Below are 27,555 nucleotides of genomic sequence, written 5' to 3'. Positions count from 1 at the left end.
TCGCACCATTATTTGCTGTAGGCTCTAGACTGTCGTGGTCGATGCCTACACTTATTGAGTAAGTAGGTTGAATTGTTCATTGTCTACAAGCGTGAAGGGTTGTTCAAGTAGAGTTTGAGGTTCTACAATGACCCTCGAGAGGTCAAAGCGCGATGCTATGAAGCACGCAATGTGCCATGGGTTTTTCACAACTTCATGTTGGTTGTCTCTTTCTTCGATTGATGTTGATGTTGCTGAAGGGTGGCCCTCCTTCTAACGCCAATCTATTGCCGCCGAATCTAGACTGAAGTGAGAGTGTAGCTTGGATGACCCTAAGGTCGGCTGGAGATGAGCTAAGCAAGTTGGTTGAGGCATCAGGCGCTAGTCTCCTTCATTGGGTGGCTTGCAAGAAGTCTACTTGTCAAAGAGTTTCTAATGGAGGATCCTCCAAAGCGTAAGTCAGAATAACAGGGCAACAATATACAAAAGAGAGGATTTCAACCGAGTATGGTCTCTGCGAGTAATATTGAATGCGTACCTCAGATCCCCAAGGTTTCTCTAATTATATAGGAAAGCCAATTTTGTCTTTACCTAGGCCGATGTGGCGCACAATTATGGTCAAGCAACGACTAGTGGTACGGTCGTGATGCAAGGTTAGTCTGCACAGGCAGCATGCAGCACAGGCCTATCGCAAGGCGTGGTGCCGCCATGATTGCAGGCTGCCAATTCTATCAGTTGTTGGGGCTATCAGCCTTTGTCGACACATGCTGATTGTTCTCCTCAGCTAGCAGCTCCTCGCTAGTGTGCTCTTCATCTGAGACCAAAGTTGTTTGCCTCAGTTTACGTCCGAGGTCAGGGAGGTCGATTTGATCTGAGGTCGAGGTGCAATATTTTTCCCATCAGCTAGAAATGCAAAATTTCTTAAGGATCATGAATTTAGTAGGAGTGAATTTTCTCACAAGTTGGAATTTAAGGAAATAAGGGAACCACTTGTGGTACCCTTAAATACATAAGAGTTGGTAGCTTTTCAATGTAATCCTTCGAATATCATTGAACAACAACCAATTCAACAACAACCACCTCATGAGGAACAACCCCATGAAAAGACTAGTAATATGGAAGCTACTATTCAAGATGCACATGAAACAATGGGAGTAAGATGATCCTCAAGAATTAGAAGGTTAGCAATTTCTAGTGATTATATTATATACTTTCGAGAGTCTAACTATGATGTTGGACCTAAGGATGATCCAATTTCATATTTACAAGCTATGAGTGGAGAAAATTCTGTACGTTTCTAAGATGCCATGAAGGAAGAGATGGAATCTATGGCTAAAAATAAAGTTTGAGATCTTATTGAATTTTCAAAATGAGTCGCAGTCATTGGATATAAATGGGTATATAAGATCAAAAGCCTCAATTGGTAATATCAAATGACATAAGGCTATACTTGTAGCTAAGGATTTCACTCAAAATGAAGATATTTATTACTATGAAACCTTCTCTCTAGTATCAAAGAAGGATTCATTTAAAAAAATCATGGCACTAGTAGCTCATTTTGATCTAGAGCTACATCAAATGAACGTAAAAATAATATTTTTAATGGGGATCTTGAAGAAGAGGTATATATGTGTCAGCTTGAAGATTTTCATAATGAGAAGGGTAGTTACTTAGTTTGCATGCTAAAGAATGATATATAGACTAAAACAGGCTTTTTGTCAATAGTATATGAAGTTCCACAATGATGTTTTTTCATATAGTTTTTTACAAAGAATATTGTAAATCAATGTATATATCTTAAGATCAATGGGAGCAAATCATCTTCTTTGTCTTATATGTAGATAATATTTTACTTGCAAGCAAAGATTTGGGCTTATTGCATAAGTTCGAGTAATTTCTCACCTAGAACTTTCAAATGAAGGATATAGGTAAAGCTTCTTATATCATTGGTATAGAGATTCCTGGAGATAGAGCCTAGAGAATATTAGGACTATCCCAGGAGGCCTACATTAAAAAAGTTCGAAAAAGGTTTAGGATGAAGGATTATTCACCTATTGTGGCACCATTATTAAAGGGGAAAATTTAGTTTGAATCAATGTTCTCAGATTACATTGGAACAAGAGCAAATGAAAAATATCCCTCATGCTTCTATAGTACGGAGCCTTATGTATGCATAGGTCTGCACTAGATCTAATATTGCATATACAGTAGGAATGTTAGATAAATACCAAAGTAGCCCAGATGTAGAGCATTGGAAAGCTGCAAATGGGTAATGAGGTACTTGCAAGGAACTAAAGACTTCAAGCATACATATAGACATTTTGACTATCTGGATATGGTTAGATATTCAGACTCAGATTTTGCTGGATACACAAATACAAGGAAGTCTACTTCAGGATACATCTTTCTTGTTGCATAAAGCATAAAGCAAAAGCAAACTATTGATGCATCATCCACTATGGAGGCGGAATTCATTGCATGCTATGAGGCTATATCACAAGCATTATGGTTGTAGAATTTTATATCTGCCCTAAAGTTTGTCGATTTCATTGTTAGGCCATTGAGACTTTCTATAATATTTTGGTTGTAGTTTTCTTCTCTAAAAAGAACAAAAGTGGAAGCCGAAGTAAGCATATCGACATAAAATATTTGGTTATCAGAGAAAAAGTTAAAAACAAGAAATGGCTATGATCCTATGACTAAAGGTTTGTCAACTAAGTTGTTCAGGGATCATATTTGCGATATGGGGCTTGTTGGGTCATTTTGAGTATTTCTTTTAATTCTTTGACTATTATATATGTTTATAAATATATTTAGTTAATTAATGACATGATGTTTATTGTGCACATTAGGTAATTTGTCATGTACAAGATCGTGATCCATTTGGATAAGCAAAATTGGACCCTAAATAATTTTTAAGAAGGTTATTTATAAAGTATCGTGAGGTACTCAATTAGAAACCATGATACATTGTAATATATAGAAGAAAGTGCTTGTCTATAAAGCATGACTGTCATGATTCATGTATAGAGAATTTCTATTTGGATAATAGTTACATAATTAGCTAATTAGTTGAGTGGCAATAAAGTGATTATAACCATATTATTATGTTAACTGTCACTTATGAGGATTGTCTGGTTGCATCATGTGGGCCAAGTGAGGAAGATTGAATACGTCTCTATGAGACGTAATATGGCCAACATACATATAGTTTAGTTGCCGGATAATTATGGGTGATAGATAACTATCCACTATCTCTAGGTATAGTCAAAGAAGTTTTCTTAATAGAAGAAAACTGACAAGATTTTGGTTATTGGATAAGGGTCTCCAGCCTAGCTTATTTTTAAGCATGTGATATTCCATCGATTTTATGGTTTTTATGCAAGCATAGGTTAGAAAACTCCTTATTCTTAAAGTATTCTTGTGGATAGACTTTGATCTACTACTTGAACAAGAACGGCTGGAGGTACACATCATCAATATTATCGCTGCATAAAATTATTTACTTGTGATGTTTCTCACACTAGTAACATAGTTGCCAGATTTACTTAAACTCTGAAGCCTTCTGTCACTAGTAACACTAGTAAGACTAATACGAAGGAAAAATTTGGAGTTGGTCGGAATCCGTGGTCTTCCAGTGGGGCCTGCAAAACTGGTTAGGATTACGAGTCATACCAAAGAACTGATCTGACAAATACTTGTCAGACCATACACCCATGAAGAAATGCTTTGAGGTTATCATTCCATCAAAGAAACCGTGTCCACCAGACCTACTCGCATTTAAATTCAGCCTTTTTCCCTTCAAATCATGCGGGCATCAGTCGTGACTTCTAACCAACTCGCATCGTCAGCCTATTCGGTTCCACACCAAGACAACCACCCAAGCAGTACGTGGTGAATGAAATTAAAAATCGAAACAGATGCTTATCCAAAATCATAAAACTGATAGACACTCTTAGTGGGGCTTCATTCCCTTCACACCTCAAAGTTCTCCCCCTTCCTGATACTAGTTTTCCTTTTCGCCTGTTCGGAGTCATTCTGTAAACATGAGCATATGTTCACCACCATCCCCACACAAACCATTCATGTTGTTTATATTATGTATATATAAAGACAGATAAGTTGGTAATGGTGTTTACTGGGCCTTGGGTCGTAGAGTTCTTACTGGAGGTACAAATGGTTAGCTGAAGCCAGGTTTGTAAGATTCTTCAAGCATGCATGGTTCAGCTATATATCGTATTCAACTTTATCATCGCAACTCAAAAGGCCAAGATAATGCTAAAGCAATAGGTCCAAAGCATGGACGGTGGAAGAATTTATTTTGAAGGCAAGATGAAGGAGACATCAATTTTGCTCTCTCTTTTCCTTTTGGACGAGTTTCTTGCTTCTAGAACACAGCTACAAAAAACCGTGAGAAAAATGCAGGGAATCTGATGTTATACATGGCCCGGCACCTCACGTAGGCTCTTTCTCTGAAAGTGACAATGCTGCATGTGATATCCACACAAAAAAAAAATAATACTGTAGATTGGTTAGATGTTTCCATCTAGCCACAGTAGTCCTGCGGAAACAATAACTGTTGCTTGAGACTTTAAAGGCGAGCATTCTTCCCATGGCCTGTCTTTTCTTCTGAAAATTAAACCACTAGAAAGAATCATTTCATTCATCGTCTTGCCTCAGCACCATTAGTTTTTTGCCAGTAGCATCAAATAACTGATGTATCCACTGCTTCTGCAACCATTTAGAAATTTAGCGTTCCAGACTGAATAAGAACATGAGCAATTCTTCTTAGCATTATGATGACAGATATCCAATCTCCTATATTATTATGTTAATTTCTTTGGAAATGGTGGGCAGTGATGTGCAGATCATTAGTTGTGGCTGGTGATAGATATCGTTAGCAGTAGCGAACGATGATGGAGGTCATCAATTGGTGGCTAATTATGGAGATTTTTGATGTTTCATGGCTAGTGGTTCTAGAGATCGATTATGTATCATTGATGGTGGTGGTTAGTGGTAGAGATTGTTGCAAGCGGTGGATGGTGTTGAAGATCCTCAATAATGGTGGACAATTATGAAAACCAAAAGCGGTGATGAATGATGGTGGATGGAGATTGGGTACACCGGATGATGATGGATGATGGTGGGAGGTGGTGGTGGGTTGTGTGTTAGCTAGGGAGAAAGGGGTTCTTTTTTGTCGCTATCCTTTTCTTCTTTATTCTATTTTCATTCCACTCCCTCTCTCTTCTTCGAATGTTCGAAACTGATGAGACAAGACGCATTTTGAGACAAGACGCATTTTGGTCCAAAGAAAAGTGGAAATGGCTACTCCTACAAATAAAAAAATTTGGGTCGATTTTGCCTAAATACCCTATTGGACTATCTCCCATGAGCTGATTAAAATCAAATATATAAATTAGCAAAGACAGAGCAATCAAATGTACACATCAATTAGGTTTTTGCCATAAAGAAAATATTAATCAGTTTTGACTTTTTGGCTATGCAAATCATGCAATCTGAAAAATACATCAAGTAGTAAACTATACTCGAGCAATTATGAGCTTGCAAGATAGAAAAGAGACAACCTAAAGCAAAATGGAATTGGAACTTCTGTATGATTAAAATGGGAGGAAATTCTTTAATACTTCAGTAATTTTACCGGACGATCATGACCTCTCATCAAAATGTAACATGTAAGGCGCTTGTGTTGGAAATATTAAATAGGTGAAGAGGGACTCTGGAAATCAAAATATATGGTAAGGATTTTCTACTAAGTACAAAGAAAATCAGTGAAAGTGATGGCATTACTGAACAATATTACATGAGTTGCTGAAAGCAGAGAATACTAGAATGGTAACACCATGCACAAACAATGCATATATGATGTTAAAAGCAAAGGTTGAGATCTCTGTTGAAGGGTTTAAGAAGTGATTTAATGGGGGAAAAAAGGACGTGACAGTTATCAGATGAGGATTTCTAGCATACAATTTTTAAAAAATTGCACGATTTCAAAGACCAAAGTAGAGTTCTCCCCAGAACGGATTTGACAATATACTGTACATGAGCGTGGCATCAAATAGAACAAAAGTTGACAAAAGCCACAGTTAGGAATGACATGTTAAAACCACAGTACAGGCAAAAATTATTTAACCCATAGCTGTAAGAAAGCCAACCTTAATGCAGCATTAAAAGGGACATTCATATGAGGGATGTACGAGACATAGATATATAAAGACCGAAAAAAGTAATCTATGAGCATCCTGAAAATTTTGCTAAGATAATATTTGCAGCTCCAATTTGTGGCCTTAAACCCATCAATAGAAGCACAAACTAAAAAGAAAGCAGGTATTATGATAGGAGGCCAGGTAAATAGTCGAGCAAGGATCTATTGAAAGAAATATTTACAATCAGAAAACATATTTTTGTCATTCTGAGAATCTTGACTCCCTATTTTGAAATGAGTAACTCAGCTTTGGCTCCAGTGATAGGTTTTCTTCAGCCTTCCCAGCCTTAATTATTCAAGCATTTTCCAGGTTCTTTTTTCCAGCGGATGTTTGATCAAAGCCATTGACAGCGGGAAGGACAGTGCAGTCAATATTTTCATTTGTTTCGGTGCTCTTGCTGCCCATGGATCTATATTGAAATCTTACATTTGCTCTCTCTGAACCAACTCTGTTATTTGACAGTTTATGCAAATCAGTCACCTTTGACTAGAGTAGTTCTGGTGACAACAGCAGGCACCGCATTGCTGGCTTGTTTTCCAGGATCAGGAGCCAAAGCCACACTTGAGTTGGTTTTGAGACAACAGGTACCACATCATCCATTTCTTTTCTAGAGTCAACAGCCATATCAGCTCTTGAGGTAGTTCTGGGTCAACGACGGGGACCACATCAGACTTGTAACATTGTGAAAATTGGTTGTTCCATCGAACTTCGATGAACTTGTCTTTAACGCTGTAGCACCTGGTGGCGTAGCTGAATTTGCTGCAGTCATTTCAGCGCAGAGCTTAATCCAGTTCTTCGGGGAGCACCAGGGACAATTCCAGGAGCTGAAAGTTCAGAAAATTAAACAAAAGAAATGAATCATCAAAAAACATCATGCTTAAAGGATTTAAATAGATTTTAAAACAAAACCAAAGTAAAAGAGCAAAGAACCAAACCTACATATTAAAAGTTTAGTCTTCTTAGCTACAGTTTCTGAATTTTGTGAAACTGATAACCTTCTCATACTAGTCATGATACTGTTTTCTGAATTTTGTGAAATGGATTAACCTTCGCTTACCGGTCTTTATATTGTTGTCAATTATCAGGAACTGATTACCACAGGTATTGGATCTTGATTCTGAAAGGCCATTTAATCTAGCAGCACTGGTCCCTGCATAAGGCTCAACCTGCTGCAATTCATAATATCAGCTATCATACATCATAAGTTACTTTTTAAGATTAAATATATATTCTTCAGCATAACAAAATCCAGAACATGTACAAATTTTTATAAAGAACATATCTGGACCATATTGAGATGTCAGCAACCCATACTCCAACACAATATTGGTTATAAGAGCATCCAAGAAGTTTATACTCATGGACGTTTTGATCTGACAATCTAGACCATCCCACCTCCACTACATCATGACATCTTATTGGCTCCCAAGATAAAACCTGGAAGCAAAATTAGTTTCTTTATTTGACAAAGAGTAGAATTTCCACTTAATAACAAACAAGGAAACTCACCTTCAGGCTTTCATGCAATCCACAAAATAGAGTTCTCCCATCAGGGTTAGAAGTCATGGAATGCACACTGTTGGTCTGTAATTGAAGAAAGAAGGTCAATAATCTTTCTTTCTTTTTGTTCGTAAAGAAAAAAAATCTTTCTTTCTTTTTGTTCGGTGGGGCAGACGGCTCATACAATCCTGGTATAAATATTTCTAAGAAAATCCGAAAATAAAATGTCACGAAGCACGGTTGGGACAGTTGACGTGGCAGTCCACAAAAACTCTCCAGAGTGCTCCACTACATAGGAGGCGACCCAATCTACCGCTCTAATCACCTCATGGTAGATGTGCCTAGCTATGAAGGATGTGCACTTCCTCGAGCTCCTCCTAATGTCATGCAAGAGGGGGTGAGAGAAGGGTCAATAATCTTTGAAGTTCATACTATTTAGAAATCACAATGTCTAAGCAACAAGCTGAGATCCTGATTGCAGACATCATGAATAATGTTCTAGCCCAATTTACTTTCAGTGTTTTCTATCAAAACACACAGAAATCATTGCTTAAACACTAAACTAGCAAGTGCTATGTCCATGGCTGTTATATAATGGTCCAACTGAAAAAGAATAATGGAAGAGCTATCAAAACATCAGAATTAGATATGACCAATAACAGAAAACAAAGCAAAAGGAGGATACTAACTGATCGATGAAATTTTGATATTTTATTCAGTGTTAATTTCCATATAATTTGAAGAAAATAGTGGATCCAGTTAATCTTCGTCTTCATAGGCAATATCCTACCATTCTAGAGAGAGATTGGATCTGGCTCTTGGGTCTTGGATACTCTATTTTTAAGTTGTCTAGAAGTGTAGACACTTTTGGCACTTGGACCTCGCACCACACAACATGATACAACTGTTCTGCTGATGTCAACAAGAAATGCCAGATATAGGGTATGTTGAACTATCCTGAACCAGATGCACCAAATCGAATCAGCCAAGAACAAGGACGGTTCGGCTCATTATAAATTAAAACACCCCGACCTCGACCATCCAACTGTGTTGGGATCTCTCTCTCCCTCCTCTTCTTCGAACCCTAGCCCATGTTGTCTCTCTCGATCGACACCAACACCAGTAGTAATGTCATCCCCCTTCGAGCATCCGAATCCGTGCGCCTCTCTCTCCCTCCCTCCCTCTCCTTCTCCCTCTCTCCCTCTCCCTCTTTCTCCCCTTTGTCTTCTCTCTCTCCCCCGGTTCTCCTCCTTTTAGGTTAGTGTTAGGGTTTCTCCCTCTCTCCCCTCCTCTCCTAATCATTCCTCTCCGGCACACCTCAACTCAGTATGGCACTTATTGGTATCATACCAAACCGGTAGCATGCGAATATGACCCTTGGTACTGGTTGGTGAATCTTGACACTTAGCCCTATTTTCTTGGTTGTCATGCTAGGGACTCTTAGTTTTGTGTGTTGGACAATTTCAGTGGAGGCTCATGAAAGTTTAACGAAAGCCCCTTGTCATTTTTAATATAAAGTTATCAAGTATATGGACACTTTAACTAAAGTGTCATTATATTTTTGATATAAAGTTATCATTGTTGTATGTAGACTTTACGCAAAATGTCATTATGCTTAATTTAGTATCAAGGTTAGTTATCAATTAAGTATCTAAACATATATTAAAAAACTCTAAATAAACCTAGTGAATCAGTTAAATAACTTGCAAACTCATAGATGTACCACTAAATATATGTACACATACGCATATATAGACACATATATCTATGTGTACACAACACATAAAGTGCCGATAATTTCTGTCCAGAGGCAATCACAGCCCTTAAATTTAGCTCAAAACATCCTATCCTAATCTCAAAACAACATGATCATTAACTCCATATACTAATCATTGTTGGTCTCATTAGTAAGTGCCTTATTGCCTCCTTAAGATCTATGCTCGGGGTCAACACCACCAATCATGATTACTCGCTATGCCCTTCACCTCCCAACAGCTGAAGGTCAATAATAGCATGGCCCTATGAACCAGCGTTGGAACAATCTTCTAGCACCATCTTTGGGGACCTCTTGCAGTGTCCATCCACCTCTTGGTGCTCAAATGCACAACAATAGCATGGCCCCCATCAACAAGTGTTGTGACTATCCCCCAACACCGACTTTGGAAATCTTATCACTTTACAACCTCGATTTAGAGATGGGTTCTCATGTTTGCGAGGGCGTTTTTTGCTTCTAACCTTGGTGGAGTCTTCCAAATCCAAGAAACTTATATTAGGATTTCAGCAACTGTTTAGTGAATTCAGGATAGAGTATTTAAGGTGCCATTAAAGAACAGTCTGGCCTCTCTCTCTCTCTCTCTCTCTCTCTCTCTTTCTTCACCTCCTCTTTGGGTCATGAGTTTGCTCCAACGATGGACATCTGACCATCAAATTTCTCCATCTTACTATTATATTAGTGAAGTAGTCTTAAATCAACAAACAGCCCTCACAAATTTTTCAGGCTGAATGTAACATAGCAATGGGAGCAAATCTTCTGTTGGATAAATTGTTGGTTTTGATAATCTTGGACTACTGCACCAATCTAACAGCAAGGGATGTTTAACAGAATGACTAAGTAAAATATAAGGTATTAAATAATTCCAGTTTATTCCAGTCAACAGATTTATCATAAGATTAGTCACTTGGTGAGTTCATGTTGGTGAACCTGAATTTTTGTCAATCCTGAGAACCATGTAACTCCATGCTGGTGACACCACCATATGAATACCGCTAGTTCTTATACGCATGAGTTCATAAACAGCATGCCATGAATATCCAATATAATTTCTAAGATGCATGTGAATGATGGCTGTACAAATTCAATTACATAAAAAAAAATGGCTGTATAAATTGATAAGTAGTTTCCATTAATTTCTAGCTATAAAGAAATCTAGGCATTCAAAATTTAAGATCTCAAAGTATATATTTAAAGACAAGTCAAATACAAAAGATGGATTTCTATAATTGTGACTTTGTTGATTGAGAGTGTACAAGCTTACATTTAAGATATGTGAATATGAAAATTTTATTTAGAAGTGGTAACTCCAACTAGCTATTGTTATTTTTGTCACAAAGTTCTCTTGTTTAAGGTTATATTTTTAGCAATTACTTTCAAGAACCAACATATTGATGTTTTCTCATTTAGAAGCATCATGTTGTAGCATGTTTTAATTAAATTTCTTGGATCACCTGAAATTAAAATAAAAAATAAAGAATCTAAATTCACATGAGTGTGGTTGGACCACTGACCCATGAGTTCGACAACAAAATGGGTCAGTGTCCTGGCCGAGTTTCAGAACATTGGGGCCATGAGTCTAGGAAGAGATTAGCTAGGGATATCTCAGGAATTAAAAAGCTGCAAAATGTTGGTACTTATATCCAATTTTTAGGATTGTATTATCATTTTCTTTTTGAGAAATCCATCCATATCAAGGTGGAAAAATAATAGAATCAAACATTTCACTTATTTTTCCATAATATTTCCTATAGTTGTTATAATAGATATTAATTATTTCAATGAAGGAAATGGTACCAGCTTGTAGCTTTCATTTCATGTTATTCAAATTATCCAAGTCCAAATTAAAGTATTGCCAGATTTTACTTTCATTGTTGAAGAACTTTCAAGAATGACTTATTGCAATATGGCTGTGCATCAAAGCATTAAGAGTAAGTTTAATATTGTAATATGATATTATGAAATGACATAAAAATCAGACTATGTAACTTTACAACTATATTATTATTAAATTCTTATATTATTTCTTTAATAATATTATATTCTGAATTAAAATAGGACAATAGCACGATAATATTGTAGTATACAATTATGAAATATGTTACTTGTACAGTACATTGATATTATTATAGCTAATTAAATAATTTAATAATATGGTAATATAATTATGATGTTATCAATATAATACTTACATTAATATCATTTTAATTATGTTATGATATTATTTGACATTATTAATAACCTATAAAAGGGGCCATTCCTTGGTCCAATAGTAAAAGGCTTGGGTTGACAAGCGCAATGGTGCAGGTTCAAGTCCTAGGGCAGCCTTTTTGTGCAAAACAAATACCAAAGGTTAGGCCTATCCTCAGTCTATTCCTCTTAGGACCCTAGGCTATTGGACCATAACTAGGTACGACCTTTCTCACTAATAACCTATAGCGACATATAATAAAAAAAAGATATAATACATTGACTTATATAACATTAATAGCACACTATCATGATATTTGTGTAGTATGATAGTAATATGATAACATTGTATTTTATAAGGCACCTCTGTGGTTGCTTAAATTGATGACACGATAACAACAAGAATAAAACACTAAAGAACAATAATCTCCACACCAGAATCCCAACAGAAATTTTCAAAAATTGATGCACAAAATTCTGCTATAAAGATACGTGATACCTCAGGTCCTGGTGACAATCTTCTCAAAAATTTCAAGATCCCAAAATTTAACAGTTTTGTCAAGTAAACCTGTATAGTTTTTTCCAAAAAGATAATAAACAAAATTATTAGTTGCAAAAGTAAAAGCATATATAATTAGAAACGAATATCTATAGACAAAATTTTTATTCTTGATTAAAATAAAACCTAGCTTTTGTTTGTGTATCTTGGAAGTTTGATTTGCGAACAAACTACAAGTCTTTTACGGAAAAAAAACACTCCAAAAGACCAACTCAAAGATCAGTGGATATGCATGTGAGTTTGATAGAAAGACAGCAACATTGTCTGCAGAGTATCAACTATAAAGCAACTGTGATTTCACAAGTCAAATTTGGGCAATAATGAATAAACATACAAAACTACCAAACAAATCCCACTGAGCAAATAAAGCTTAATGTTATTATGCTAGGAAATTAGTAGGCAAAACACATAACTCCCTCCTCTCTCCCTCTTGCCTTCCTTTCTCTCTTATCTCCCCCCTTCCCCCTCTCTCCTCTCTTCTGAACCCACCCCAACCACCTCTCTCCCTTTCCCTCTCCTCTCCTCTTCTCCCTCCACCCCTCTTCTGCCTCTCTCCATCTTCCTCTCCTCCCTTCTACCCCCTTCCAATCACCTCTACTATACACATCCTAGGATACCTCTCTCCCTCACCCTGTTTTGCCTCTCCCCCTCTCTCTCCTCTCGCCTCCTCTCCCTCTCCCTCTTGTCTCTCTTCTCAATTGAGGTTTTGAAGCTAGAGATGGATGCTTGGGGCCATACATGGTGTCAGGTTCTTCTGCTTTCCCTAGGCATTGAAATTCCATCTCCAAAAAATGAAGGTGCCCTTGGTTGGGATGGCTAAGAAAGTCGAAATCCATCCAACCAATGCTCCTACTTAAATAGTGGATGGGGAGACAATCCCTCAAATTTGGCCTTGTCGGCATTGGTACAACCCCCTAATAACAGAGAAGATAATAAGTCCTGGTTTCTGTTAAACTCTAGGTTCCTGTTAGGCTCTTGTGCTCAGTGTTGTTAGGAAATGCTTATTAGTTAACAGAACTAGCAACCAGTAGATGAGAATGGTGGGCTCCAACTGTTAAGGTAGTGGGACAACTAGATCACAATCCTCAAAGAGATTTTTGAATTTTGAATTCAAGGAGAGTTTGGATATTTACAGTATGACCAGGCTTGGGCCCTTTTGAAATGGACGTAGGCTCAAACCCATCATGTGAAGATGGACCCTCAGGAATGGAAGCACCTCTAAGCTCTTTTAGAACCGACCCATCTAGTATGATGGAAATTTCAAACTTGGGTGCAATTGAAACACTTAATGAGAGGCAATGTGGATGGTGGCAGTTAGAACTTGAGCCAAATGGGCTAAGAGGTCTGGTGCTGAAGTGATGGGAGATTCAACCTTCCATGATCTTAGTGATGTTGTGGTGAAAGAGATTGAGGAGAATGGCCAGGTGGTAGCCAAAGTTGAGAGGAAATGGTGATGAAGACAAGCATAGGCTATATAGAGGTGGCAATGTTCGCCCTACGATGGCAACTCCAATCATGGAGTTTCACAATAGAAGATAGTTGAAGATCGTTAGCACAACAAATAGACATCTTATGACTAGCTGAGGCATATCCAAATTGTTAATGGGTCTTTTTGTTCAGGAGGCTAGTTTTTGTTGGGCCAGGTTTTGATGATTGGACTAGATCTGTCCTCCTACCTTATCCCTTCTTTCTTCTCCTCCATATTTTTTTTTATTTTTAGCTTTTTTTTGTTTCTTGTCTTGTCCGTAGTTCTTGTCTTATTTCATTTATCAAAGAAATGTGAAGTGGGTTCCCACCATTTTGCTAAAAAGCCATAGCACAATAAACATTGAGCTATTAATATCCACAAATAAACATTAAATTATTTCTCCTTACAATGACTGAACTATCTAGATTAAAGTTTGCTATAGGGAAAAGGGGAAGACCATTACATCATTGTGGCAACAATAATTTTGAACGAATGTTAAATCATTAGAACTTCTAGTTCCACATTTAAGGAGATAGGGCTCTTGATCTCTCAGATATCCCGTGTTTGGGGGGTCAAATGGATTTGCATTGCATATCCCCATTCTCTTTTACATTTTCTATAAGCTCTTATTTATTTACATATGTAAACATTCACCAATTATTTTTACATTATTTATTTACATATCTCTATTTGTTATAGTGGCTAAATATTAAGTGGTGCAACCATCCTTATCAAAGCATCCATGTATCAAGGGCTAGAATCATCTTATCAATTACGATATTCAAAAGAAGAAAAAGACCAACCTAGTCAAGGACATGGAATACCAAAGAAGAACAATGTGAATATCATATAACAAATAGGTTCATCTTAAGGCATCAATTTCAAGTTTGAAGAAGTTCTTTCAATTACTGGATGGTTCAAATACATTTTGTAAAAACATCAATACAAAACTTTGCCTAGATTTATGCATCTACTTCCACACTTCCCACCAAATCATTTCATGGAAAAGGCACCATGCTTTTCATGTCAAATATACATTAAAAGCCAAGCTTCCACATCACCAGCTAGCTAGGTACAAAATTAGCTCTAGCAAAACAGTGCTAAAAAACTAACCAAATGAAGTCATCTTGGGGCAGCAAAAGCCCAAAGGTTACTTCATCAACAAGACAAGAGCCATTTTTTGTCAACATTGATCCCTTTGGCAGCAATTAGAAGGGGAGCACAGTGCATGAGGCTCCTAGCATTGCAAGATTTGTAAGGGGTCAGAAGTATGCAACCTAACCCCCACATGCAGAGAGGCTATTTTCTTGTTTTGAACCCATGACCTCCAGGTCATAATGGAGAAACCTTATTATTATGCCAATGTTCATCCTCTAAAAAGGCCTCTCAGTGCATAAGGCTCCTACCACTACAGAAACTAGGGAGGGTCAAACATATGCAGCCTTACTCCCAATGCGGATAGGTTGTTTCTATGTTTCAAACCTATGACTCCCAAGTCACAATGGACCAAGGCCCACCCTCATAAATGGTTAATCATGATAACCATCTAGAGGCTTGAATCTTGATACCTGTAGACATCAAGATCTACATTCTCTTGTAATACTCTGAATTAGCAATTAGGCAAGATGGTGATCATAATCTTTTACCCACTAATTTAGAGCAAGATAGTGATCATAATCTTTTCCACACTAATTTTTAATATCTCCAAATTTTCTAACCAATTGAAATCTGAAAACAACATGAAAAGATGTCGACCTTTTAAATTCATCATTACGAATGTATCTCTATTTACTAGAAATAAACAATAGCACTTACGGCTTTTTTCCACCTCTATTTTCAAGTATTTCCACAATCCTTAGTTCTCTACCAAAATGACACCCACAGCCAACATGAAAATGTGATTAAATGTCTCAGGTTTTTCCTTACAATAGTGTCTCATGAACATAAGATACTATATCTGTATCCTAATGACTAAAGGCCTTTGCCAAGAACCATATGAGAAGAAGTTGAAATACATTCTTTCACTACTTGCCCTCCCAGTTCTTTCTCAAGTCTCAACCCCTTCCTCAGAAGTTTCTCCAAACATAATAATGTTCCATCCTAGAATCTAATTCAATAGCTATCCTGTTTCAACCAACTTGCCATCAGTAGTACTTCACTCAAGTCACATTTAACCAATAACAAGAATAATATTGCTCTCATTTTTTATCTAACTTTCCTTAATAAATTTTAATTCGGCCATGCCCATTTAACTATTCTCAAAATAAATTAAAAAAAAATTGTTATCTTAGGTCTTCAATTTAAAAAGCTAAAGTCCAATATGCAACTTTTCTTAGTAGTATACTTTTGCGCCCAAGTACTACATTTTTGTTCAAAAGTTATGAGATTATTATATATCAGTTTTCACAAAATCCCCAGACTTAAGGGGCACAAATTAGCATAAAATGATAGAAATTACATATTTTCAATCTTGCATTTTTCCATGAAACAAGTCAAAATGTGAATATGCATGACCACATTGTGTTTCATAGAATTTCCAAATTTGAAGACATTGTGTTGTAAAAGACTTACAGAAATGAGATTTTTAATAGTTCTATTTACTTACAAAAAATTAGAAAAATGTGAATTCACATGGTCTTGGGTTCAATAGATCCCTCAAATTTGTGAAATATAGGGTAAAGAAATTAAAAATAATGTGTTTATTTGCCACCTTCTATTACTAAACATGGCCAGCAATTCTTACCAAATCGTTTTTATAGCATTCACCTTATAAAAAAGAGAGAGAAAATAAAAATGAAAGAAAAATATACAATAATATAAAAATGCCAAAAAGTCCCACTCTTCGTTTTGAAACTTCATAGATAGGAGACAGCCCAAAATGTGAGATCTGCTGCAATACCTTCACAATGTTATCTTCTCCACCTGAAACAACCCATCGGTCATCTGGGGTGAATCTAATGGCATTGACCCCTCCGCTCTGCCCTTTGTATGTGTGGATGCATCCCTTCCTTCAGCATCCCACATCTTTAGGTTTGTATCCGTAGATCCAGATGCAATGAATTCCCCAAATGGATGAAAATCAACAGATACACAGTTGAACCTGTGCCCTGTTAGAGTGCAAACAACTGCAGGCCAAGAAAACAACCTACCATCACAAAGCAATTCCCCATGTTTTACTTTTGTATATCATAAAAATAACCTGTGCATACCACGGGGATCAATTCTGGTTCTTAGCTTTTGCCTCCACTAATTCCCACAACTTTATCATGCCACTGGCAGCTCCAGCAGCCACTAAAGCTTCTGATGAATCAAAATTTAACAACTCGACTGCACTTGTATGGCCTGACAGGCTCTGCACATTGTCAGCTGATTCATTAAACATAGGCAAAACCATATTACCCAGCTAAGTAACCAGATATAGTTGCCAAGAATGTAAGGAATCTGGTGCAGCAAATAAAAAGTATCCTACCAGTATGGCATTGGGTTTGCCAATAGCCCAGAGATTGACCTTGTGATCTTCTCCACCGGTAACAAGAACCCTTGAAGTCTTCCTCCCAATCTTGAGGCAATTCACATTGGAAGCATGTGTTACAAACTCCCCTGGATTTAATCAAGTTAAGATACCCAAATAGAACCCGGAATTCCCAAATGAACCAAACCACAGATACTCTTAAATGTCAATGACAATTCATATAAAATAAAAGAGTTTTCATAAAAATCAAAAAATCATCTAATGAGCCACAAATAATTTAAGAACTTGCTTTTCTTAAAAACTTCTGAGCTAGGACAAATAGATCCATCAAGCAATCATAAATCTCAAACTCAAACACAAAAAAGGGGCTTTTTGGTTGATTTTGGACAAATCCTAGCAAAGGTTTAAGAAAAAAATTGGGGGGGAGGAAGAGGATACGTAGCTTATAGGCACGCTTGGTGGTCATCATGAAGCTGGGACGGAACAAACAAAACAGAGCCTCCTCTTCTTCTCCTCTCTCCTCAAAATATAACCAAAAGGTCCAAATTCGATCTCAAATTCCGCTTCCTCAGCCCATGACGGATCTCAAGAAGCCAAACCCCGCATATCTCCTTCTCTCTCACCTCCCCTCTTCCATTGCAGCACCGCTCCACCAGCTGCTCTCCGTCCACAGCTCCCGCCCGCCTAAACTCCCAACCAGAGGCACAAAAATCGAATCTTCGTGTAGAAGAGCAGCGATTTGTGGGCACTTCCGGAGCTTTCTCTCTCCCCTTCTTCCCTCGAGATATCAAAGAGAAGAAGAAGCCGAAAGGAAGGGAAGGGTTCCAAATTGCAACCAGAGGTCGAGTTGTTCTTATTTTTCGAGTGTTTCTTGGGTCTGGATTAAAAAGGCCGGACCTTTCTCCACTTCTTTGCTTTTTCCAAGGAAGATTCATGTCTTCTGACATTTCCCTCTCTTCTCTTCGTTTCTTCTCGGTTTGGTTGCCCACCTTTACCTCCAATATCTTTGACGGGAGCTGGGGTTTTTTTTCTTCTATTATAATTCCGTCCTCCGTTTTTTAAAAAAAAATAATGCAAAAAAATTAAATTATTTAAAAATTTTATTTTTTTTCTAAATTTTAATTTAATATAATTAATATATTAAATTATTAAATTTATTTAAGTTGGATTTTTATGAATCTGCTCGCTGCCGTGACGAGATTATCACGTAATCGGCTTATATCACAGAAGATGATGATGCCTCATATAACATTACGAGATAATTCCATTACGGCAGCCAGAAGAAATTTATAATCAGAACCTGCATTGGACAAATTTAAAAATTCGATTATATTATTATACTAAATTAAAATTTAAAATAAAATTAAAATTAAAATTAAAAATTTTTAAATAATACAGAATTTTTTATATGATTATTTTTGTGTATATAACTAATTCCATCCCCATTGTACTGGGTATTTGCCTCGGGGTTTTGCTTGGCTGCCCATGTTTTAAGTGGAAGGGTTTCTCCTGTAATTAAGGTATGATGGAAAGTCGTATAAAAAAATAAAAATATATAAAAGTATATAAGAAAAACTGTGATGCGAAGAACTAAGTGGCTTTGGTGGCATCATAATTCATAACCCAGTAATCAGCTGAGATGTGTCCAAGTATATAGCAAAGTGAACGTTGAAGTGCAGGAAGAAAAGAAAATTCATTTTCTGAAGTAAATAAAACTCCAGCAAAACCTAATTTAAAGAGGGATTAGTGCCAAATACAAAATAGCTGTGAATGGAAAAGAGTTTTAGAACTTTAATCCATGTCCTCGCCTCACATTCCTAGGCTACTTAAAAGAATGAAAGATGAAGAGCTAGGTGGTTTATAATGTGATTGTGATTTGGTTGGCTAAGAATAGTCGCATGTCCAAGAACATTATTCGATCCCCTCCGACGACCCTGATGAGAGCCCAACTACCGGCATTAGGGTTCATCCACTCAAATACTTTCTTATGGTCTTTGATAGCTAGAGAAAATTGGGACTCCATCTTTGAAATCCTCGTGCATTCTCATGTGAATTACATCACCTAGGAGCTCCTACATCCTTACTTTGTGAAGATCAATTTCAATGGCAGTGTGCTAGGTGACTAAACCAATGTTCGAGTAGCTTTGTTGTTCACATTCCTAGCCCGCTCTTTGTGGCAGTGTGTGGATGTCATCTCTATAATACTGTTGTTCAGATGGTAAAATTAAGAGAAGTATGGAAGGGTTAATCTATGCCACTACTATTCTTGAGGCAACCAATGGTATTAGAGGGGGATTCAAAAATTATGATCATTTGGTATCCAAGTCGGCAGCCTAGAGTGATTACACTTATCCACTTTTGTTGGCCTATTTGAGGATTACCTTATCTCTTGCAACCTTTGAAGCCATCCTGCGTATCGAGAGGCTAATGATGCTACAGATTAGGTAATGTTATATGTAGCAAATCATATGGGTTCGATTCTCTGGAACTGCATCTCCTCCATTCCCACTCAGCTTTGTGATATTTATGTTCACATTCAAATGGATATATAATGTAGCAACTCTATCAAAAGAGAAAAATTGAGATACGCGAGCCAATTAGTGGGCTAGTTAGCTTCACAATAAACAAGACTGACATGCAAACGGTCTAGTAGGAGATGATGCATTGATGAGGATGGATTAAGGAGTGCCTTTTAGGCCTAACCAAATTAGTCTCTTATGACGAATCTAGCCCCATGCCATGCAACCACAGGGAGGGCGCACCCAGCACACTAACGCTAGTTTGGTGTTGTTAAAGCTTACGGAGTCTTTGGTTGTCCCTATACCATGATAGCAGTGCAAAGAATAAGTATTCACAGACTAATTATAATAATTCAAGACTTCATCCAAAAAAACTAGTCGGAAAATATTATTTAGATTTTTTGGCTCTATATAAATATTTAAGATTTACCCAGTATATGATCGTTGTGGAGACTAAACACATATTCGCATAGGTCCTCACAGTAACATTATGATGAAGTTGGTTAAATCTATTGCAAGTTACTATAAAGACCGGAAGAGATGCCGATTCGTGCTTTGAAGATGCTCCTCAACTTGTGGGAGCAAATTATTTATTAAAGACTAATACTACGAGCAGAGTATTTTGTACTATATAGCATAAGAGAATCAATATTTCAATAATTTATCCATAATCATGAGATACTTTAATATTGAGTTTCTAAATGATTATTAATGAGCCCAAAAATACATTTAATGGATGCACCAAATTATTTTTTTACATAAGCATCTCAAAACTCTCTCTTTTTAATATTTTCATAAAATAAGATAAAAAAACATCAATATTTATTAAGATCATGAACTACAGTCAAAATAGAACTCAAATCGATTAATTTAACAAATAATTCTCAATGACTTTAACAAATAAACCAATTGGAATTCTCCTCGGAACTCTATGGGAGCGACAAAAATAAGCAAATAAAAAAATGACATTAAAGGCAATATTGAAATCAAGATTAATTTCTTTAGCAACCTAGGGGCATTTGTATAGGTGATGGAAGCAATGACAAGCAAAGATCAATCAAGACAAATTACACTCAAAAATCAAATTTAGAATGGAAAACATTTTCTTGCAGAGGACCCTTAATCCAAAATTTTCAGGATTTTCAATCTACATTCATATTAGTACAGCATTTTTCAAAGTTTTGAAACACCAATTCTAGTTCTCTGAAAATTCGTTATGAGGGTGTATGTTGATTTGTCATCGCTCAAACCTGCTTTATAGGTTCTAGATGGTCGTAATGCAATTTGTTGTGTACATGGCAGCTTGCATCACAAATAATTCCAGTCTAAATCTTCATTGCAAGCAATGCCCTAGGTGCCTGAACTGTAAATAACTATACTCTGAACCATGTGGATATGTCACGCAAACATCTACTTTCTATTACCTTTTTATTCTATTGAAAATAGTCACCGAGAAGTTGAAAGCAGTCTTTATATGAATTACTCCTACTTGAATACAAGAAGAAGAAACAAAAAGTGTCAAACAGCATATGCTCAAGGATGGATTGATGCTGCTGGTATGTTTGGCTGCTTATTATCCCCAGCACGCCAGTGGTGATGCGGACACAACCATCACGGGGTGAGTGTTTTCCTAACTCAAACACCCATGTAGCACCCTGACATGCCACAGGCCAAGACGTAGTAGTCCAGCACCATAACCAAGCATGCACCTCTATGCCTCTGCCATGCAATTATATCGAACTGAACAGTGGACACAAGCAACACTCTTGAGTGCCCGCAAGCAATCCGACCCCTCAGATCTACCGCAATGCTCATGCATACCTCCATGCCATAATATAGACTTTTCTTAAGAGTGCTTTATAGATCAGCACCTCTATGCCAACTCTAAAGCTTTGCCGCTCAAGCCAAAATACTGCTCACCTAAGATGTCTCAATTATCAGGATACTTTTGTGCCATGACATAACCATTGTGCCACCGATCTGCAAGCCACAATGATACAACCATACAACACCACAACTATGCATGAGGCCTGAGCAAATCTATCTCTAATATCGCTCAGCCGAACCACCAAACTGACACACCTCGTATCCCTTCAAAGCTATAGTTTACCGTAACTTGATTACCAGAAAAAACTCTAACCATTTATTTTATTTAAAAAAAAAAAAATCTCTGTAGCGTGTGTGACGTTGATGGCCATCGTCCTAGCATACATCATGTCGTGGTGCAATAAATAATGGGCTAACACAACTAGAGTACGAGATAAAGAAAGGTGGTGGTATGTCTGAGTTGGGTCCGCACATGAGTTGGTGCATCTCCATCAAGGGAACCCACCATAACCTGTCCTCTAAATAATCTTTCAAACCTCTCCTCCCTTGCTTCCTTTTTCACCTTTTTTTTTTTTGTTCATTTCAGTTGATGGTGGAAGGATTATAGTGATATAATTTTTATGCGATACAATTTTTTTCTTTAACTATTTTTGAAATACAATATAGAAATATAATAAATTATATCGAATAAAAATTTTTAATAGCCAAATTTCTGTTGCATATGAAGAAGCTAACTTCATTGATGATTGAAAAGATAAAATCCGTTGTTAATATCAACATTGATTAAAATCTGCTATTAATACCACATGAACCACCAGCTAGCATCCAAGCTTGGTCTAACATTTACATGGAACACATTTACAAGTTTGAAGTCAATTATTTTGGAAACTTATCAACACCTGAATGAAATACTGACTAAACCGAGCTGATAAGGAATAATACAGTTCAAAACTATATAAGTCCAATTTCCTGTGATTGTTAAGATGGTTAAGGTTAAAAGACTCAAAACGAGCAGAAAACAAAAAAAAACAAAAACAAAAGCTCAATAACAAGCAGAAACAAAAATGTTCAATAACAAACCTATATCATGTTGGTTGACATATTTGAGATGGATGAGCTGAGAGACGGAAAAATATAACACATGGCTCGAGTGAAATAGTCCATAACTTTAAGCTGGCATGCAATAACGGGATAAAAAACTATTATAGATGATATAAGTATCAACAATAATATGTAACTAATATTTCTCTAGGGAATTTCACTGAATGACTCACCGAGGTTATTGTTTTATAAATTAAGTATTTGATATCAGGGGACATGCAACAGCAAACAAGAGAAGAGACAAAAATTTAGTTTCCTACTGTCCATTCAGAGGATGTGGATACACCTCCTGCAGTTCCCATCTTTGTAATACTGTGAACTCGTACCAGTTTTTTTGCCTGAATGGTATGGTACCAGGTAGACGCATGGTATGGGACTGCATCTTGTACCGTTACAGTACTTACTGGTGCCGGAAACCAACTAGAGCCTAGAAGTACCGTCCTGTTCCAGCAGTATTTGAAATCTTGTGTGAAGTATCAGAAACTACATTTGCTCACTTTTAAGGTTCAACTACTTGATTAGAGTCAGTATGACTAAGACATCTACATACATATCGTTACTGCCAACTTTATGTACAATGATCTATCGACCCGATCAAAAAATATAAGACTCATTCACAACAGTTTCAACTTTTTGTGAATGCTGATATTGAACTTCTAAGGAAATTAAGCTTTTCATGGTTTTCTATTATCAACAATACTTATCTCTTCCAGAATTCAGTTGTAGGAATCTTGAATTACAAGCTGGTATCTTTTCTCTTTGCAATCAGTACGACAAAGAGACAGATACAGCAGCTCATGAGTACCAGATATATGGTAAAATTGATCCATAGATAGAACTTTCAGATGAATACCTTTCAACATGTATAGTAATTAACATAAACCTCTAGATCAATATAAAAAGTATTACGAAATATATTTATCAACTACATTACATACGATATCAGAAAATATATTGTTAATTATGATATCCAACATTTTTCATCAAAACTTCTATGCATTTGTCCAGATGGCTCTGTTCGAGCAATGGAGAAGCACCACCATGTTGGAAGTCATGGCCTATACTGATGGAATGCATGTTGCAACAAATAGCTTGATCTAGGGTTCTCAAGGAGTTAATAAAAAAAAAAAGCATACACATGGTTCAGCACCGCAGCCTCTGCCTATATGCGGAGACAATGGAGAAAGTTTCACTAGATGGTGGAGAGTACAAATATGGTGGAGAATACAAACACAAAGTTATAAAAAATCTAGCCCCACAGCCACTCAAGACCCCCTGAATACAAGATGATACCATCTAAATCCTAAAGATCCTTACAAAAAAACATATGTAACAACTCAACAAATTCAGGAGTGGGTTGAAGGCCCAAGGAGAGACCCTTTCCCTTGCCCTTTTCTAAATACAAGACATCATCAATAACAACTTATGATGCTAACTCCCATAATTCTATAAAGGGAAGCAGCAACCCAGTGACGACCAGGAGAACAATCACATTATACAACATGAAATCGCTAAAAGATGATTCTTGTATTCTTTTCAAATGTACATTGTCTACCAGCAACTCTCATCAGTCAAATCTAACTATAGGAAGACAAATCCTAACACTACAAAATTATTAACAGAGAATGTAATAAGAGTACATAGGAATCATCTAGTGGCTCAACTAACAGATTAGATTACGAACCTTCCTTCCAGGAATGAAGTATATGGGAGATGCTGTCTAATCTTTTTGGAACCATCTACTCGAGATCATGTAATCTTGCACTGCCTTTTCTCAGCTAGAGCCTGGGTCAAGGACTGGAAGTCTGCAGTGGAAGCTGATGGATTTATCCGTCAATCTTGTTCCCGGGATGAAGAACTGGAATATCACCATCAAGCAAGCACCTTGTGGAGCTATACCTGCAAAGAACTCATAATAAACTAGCAGTAAGCCAACCAATCCGGTCCACGTAAAGATAATGTAATTGACTACTTCAAAGACCCCAACCATAAAAGGCACAATCTGGCTTGGCCAAATGGCATTGCAGACTCCTTGCAAGGTGCTTCATGCTCACGTGCTGCATAAGCACACAAAACAATCCACATAAGCAGGTCTATCAATACAGAAAAAATGGCAAGAAAAGGAAACCAAATAGATTACAAACAATGGAAAGTGCCTCCCCCCTTTGAATTGCCATTTCAGTGCGTGTTGGAGCACTCAAGTTCTGGTCCCCCACTGGAGCATTGGCTGAAATTGATAACCAAACATGTCATCCTTCCATAAAGCTGTTCTTTTTTCTTTCGAGCATACAATTACCAACAGACAGGATTCAAGCCATACCATGCACCCCAAGGACCCTGAGCCTCCTGAACTCTGAACCAACAGTGATGAGAGAGGTCGAGACTTGCAGATGGAGGTCCCCGTACTGTGTAATGGCGACGGCGAGCAGATCCCCAACATTCTTGAGCCGGTCAACCAGGTTCTGCATCTGGGCCAGATCCGGTACCTGAACCAGAGTCTGCCAACAAAAGTTGACGGTTTACAGAAAAACGGATTTGAATATCAGATTATTTGCCAAAATAGACATGAGCTCCACCAATTGCCTCAAGTTCAAAAATCCAAGATGGAAAAGGAGAGGATTATCAGCATTCTATCACAGCTAAAAAAGATAGCAGACAAGCCAAAAGAATGGATTTTAATCCATAAAGAGAAAAGGAATTTAGTAATCCATCCCAGATTATCAGGAAAGAAGGAAAAAAGAGAAGAGCAACACCAACTGGATGGGACTTACAATACACAGAGAAAAGAGGGCAAAAAAGGATTTTGATTCCAGATAAAAGACAGAAGCTAAGCCAGATGCAGGAAATCGCCAATTAAACAAACAGATTTTTTTTCAAAAAACCAAATTGAAATGAACATGCAAATTAAGAGGGGAAAAAAAACTGAGGTAAGGTTGGAGACCCGGGGGAGGTCCTGGGCAGCATCAAGGGCAGACTGAAGCTGGAGAACATCGGTCCGAGAGAGAGGCTTCGAGATGGGGACGTCCTGCACAACAGCAGAGCGTAGGCCTTTTGTCTCAAAGGTGAGGTATGGCGCGGGATTGCGAGACCCGGCAGGGAGCTTCTTGACAAGCTTAATCTGGATAGAGGCCGTGCCATCCCCGGCCTGGGTCTGGATGGTGACAGCACTGCGGAGGGCGCGGTGGAGGAGGGCAGCGTCGATGGCGAAGGCGATACGGTCAGCGTTCTGGCTGGAGATGCGGTAGTCCCGGAAGAGGACGTCCTTCTTGAACTGGGCGACGGACTGGACGCCATCGCCGCCGAGGAGATTGTGGAGGAACATGGCGTGATCGGGCGTCAGGTAGACATGGCAGATGCGGCCGAGCTTATCAAGGGCCGGGAGGAAGCCTGGAAACGAGAGAGGGAGAGAGTGGAGGTTAGGTGTTTGAGGAAATGAGTAACAGGAGGAGCGTTGAAACGGGAAGGGATAGCGGGAAGCATACGCTTGTCGAGGAGGTTGACGCCATCCTGGGTGAGGAAAGCTTTGAACTTCATCTCTCCTTGGTTTCAACTTTTCAGTGGTGGTTTGTTGTTTGGAAGGGAAGAGGATTTTTGCCTTCGGCGTTCCTCCCGCCTTTGTAGTTTCATCCCGATTTCAAACGGCCAAGAACCTTCCCTAAATTCCGGAAGGGAGAGGTGGCAACGGGTCCCACTCAGGTGGAGAAACATAAGAAAATTATGGACCTGATCTTTAATAAATAGGTTGATGAATACAAACCAAATCTTACCTAATAGTTGATTGGATACAATCCAAACCTTACTAATGTAACCCAATTAATAAACAAGTGGAGGAGGATATCGGGTTTCGGGTCAACATTTTGTTCCATATCCGGCATGTTGAAGTCGGGTTGGGTCTAGGTTCGGGGTAACAAAGACTCATCACGTCTGCAAGCATCCAAATATGTTTTAATATGTGATTGTTTTTATTCTATCCCATTAAGTTATAAAATTTTCATATATTAACTGTTCAAAAATTAGAGGTTATATAAATAAGATTAATACTATATATGTATATAAATACAGTGAGTAATTAGTATGGAGCGAGTTTGGCTGAGTTTAAAAATCTCAAACAACTCAACCTGAAATTTTCAATAGATCTAACTTGGGGCCAAATCCAACCTATTCATCGGCCGTTTGGGGTTGAGTTTTGGTCGAGAATGGATTAGGTCTAGGTTGGGTACTAGGTTTGTAGGTTAGAGTGAAGGTTTTAGTGTAATATTGACTCAACTAATCAACTTATAACCAATGTTATCCACTAATTTCATATCTAATTAACTTATAGCTCTATATAATAACTAATAGGCATTATTTTAACATATAACTATATTCAAACATAACTAAATGAGTCTATAATAGATCTCTTTAAGATTTGGGTCATAACCATGTTGATCTAACCTAATTATTAAGTGAAAGCAGTTTAATCAAGTGTGTCAAGCCTCTAAATTTGAACCAAATTCATTTGATAAATAGGTCAGTTGTGCCAGCCAACGTTTTTAAACCAATACAAATATGTCTTCACTAAACATGCTGTTGGATTAAGCGCTTACCACCATACCAAAAATAATTGTTATTAGTAGAGGTGCAACTTTATTTCCTTAAGCCGAGGCTGACCATCGTAGGGCACCCCCCATGGCTATCAATGGTAGAGCAGAGCCCCATGCTAAGTAACAGATAGGCAGGAGGAGCTTCACAATGAGCCCCCCTAATTGCATCAACAGGCTGGACTGTCAAGTATCGATGCCACCATATGGCCCCTATAAGCCACACGTGGCAACGAACCTCTAAGGGGGGCTTGGAAAATCCCAACAATCCCCTCAAGAGACACCCTGGGGGTTCGAACCTGCAACCTCGCTTTGATACCACTTATTGGATCAAGTGCTTACCACCATACCAAAAGCAATTGTTG

The 27,555-nt window shown here is 37.6% G+C and overlaps 2 protein-coding genes across 3 annotated transcripts; both read right to left on the bottom strand.

The window, feature by feature from the left end:
- Positions 1-6,231: 6,231 nt before the first annotated feature.
- LOC103719277 (katanin p80 WD40 repeat-containing subunit B1 homolog KTN80.4) lies at positions 6,232-18,521 on the bottom strand. The gene is given in 13 exon segments (XM_088717290.2): positions 6,232-6,853; positions 6,856-6,969; positions 7,143-7,241; positions 7,300-7,369; positions 7,440-7,640; positions 7,713-7,787; positions 7,888-8,080; positions 12,962-13,137; positions 16,591-16,703; positions 16,706-16,818; positions 16,928-17,043; positions 17,161-17,291; positions 17,602-18,521. Coding segments are annotated over 13 exon segments (1,596 nt in total). The 5' UTR covers positions 17,633-18,521; the 3' UTR covers positions 6,232-6,689.
- A 5,597-nt stretch (positions 18,522-24,118) lies between these two features.
- LOC120103909 (Hus1-like protein) lies at positions 24,119-26,372 on the bottom strand. Of its 2 annotated transcripts, none has more exons than XM_039116918.3 (6): positions 26,093-26,372; positions 25,552-25,997; positions 24,931-25,108; positions 24,751-24,837; positions 24,598-24,667; positions 24,119-24,509 (listed from the first exon to the last, which is right to left on the bottom strand). In XM_039116918.3, the coding sequence occupies exons 1-6, from the start codon at positions 26,142-26,144 to the stop codon at positions 24,437-24,439; spliced, it is 906 nt and encodes a 301-aa protein (XP_038972846.2). In that variant the 5' UTR covers positions 26,145-26,372; the 3' UTR covers positions 24,119-24,436. The 2 variants fall into 2 exon arrangements, with proteins under 2 accessions (XP_038972846.2, XP_038972845.2); XM_039116917.3 differs by having other exon boundaries at positions 24,755-24,837; positions 26,093-26,362.
- Between the last annotated feature and the right edge of the window lie 1,183 nt (positions 26,373-27,555).

This window comes from Phoenix dactylifera, chromosome 3 (genome assembly GCF_051530095.1).
Source record: "Phoenix dactylifera cultivar Ajwa chromosome 3, Ajwa_hap1_PhDact_Kaust_v1.1, whole genome shotgun sequence".
In the NCBI taxonomy this organism is placed as follows: Eukaryota; Viridiplantae; Streptophyta; class Magnoliopsida; order Arecales; family Arecaceae; genus Phoenix; species Phoenix dactylifera.
The sequence above is the reverse complement of the archived record's forward strand: the minus strand, read 5'-3'. Positions and strand labels throughout refer to the sequence as shown.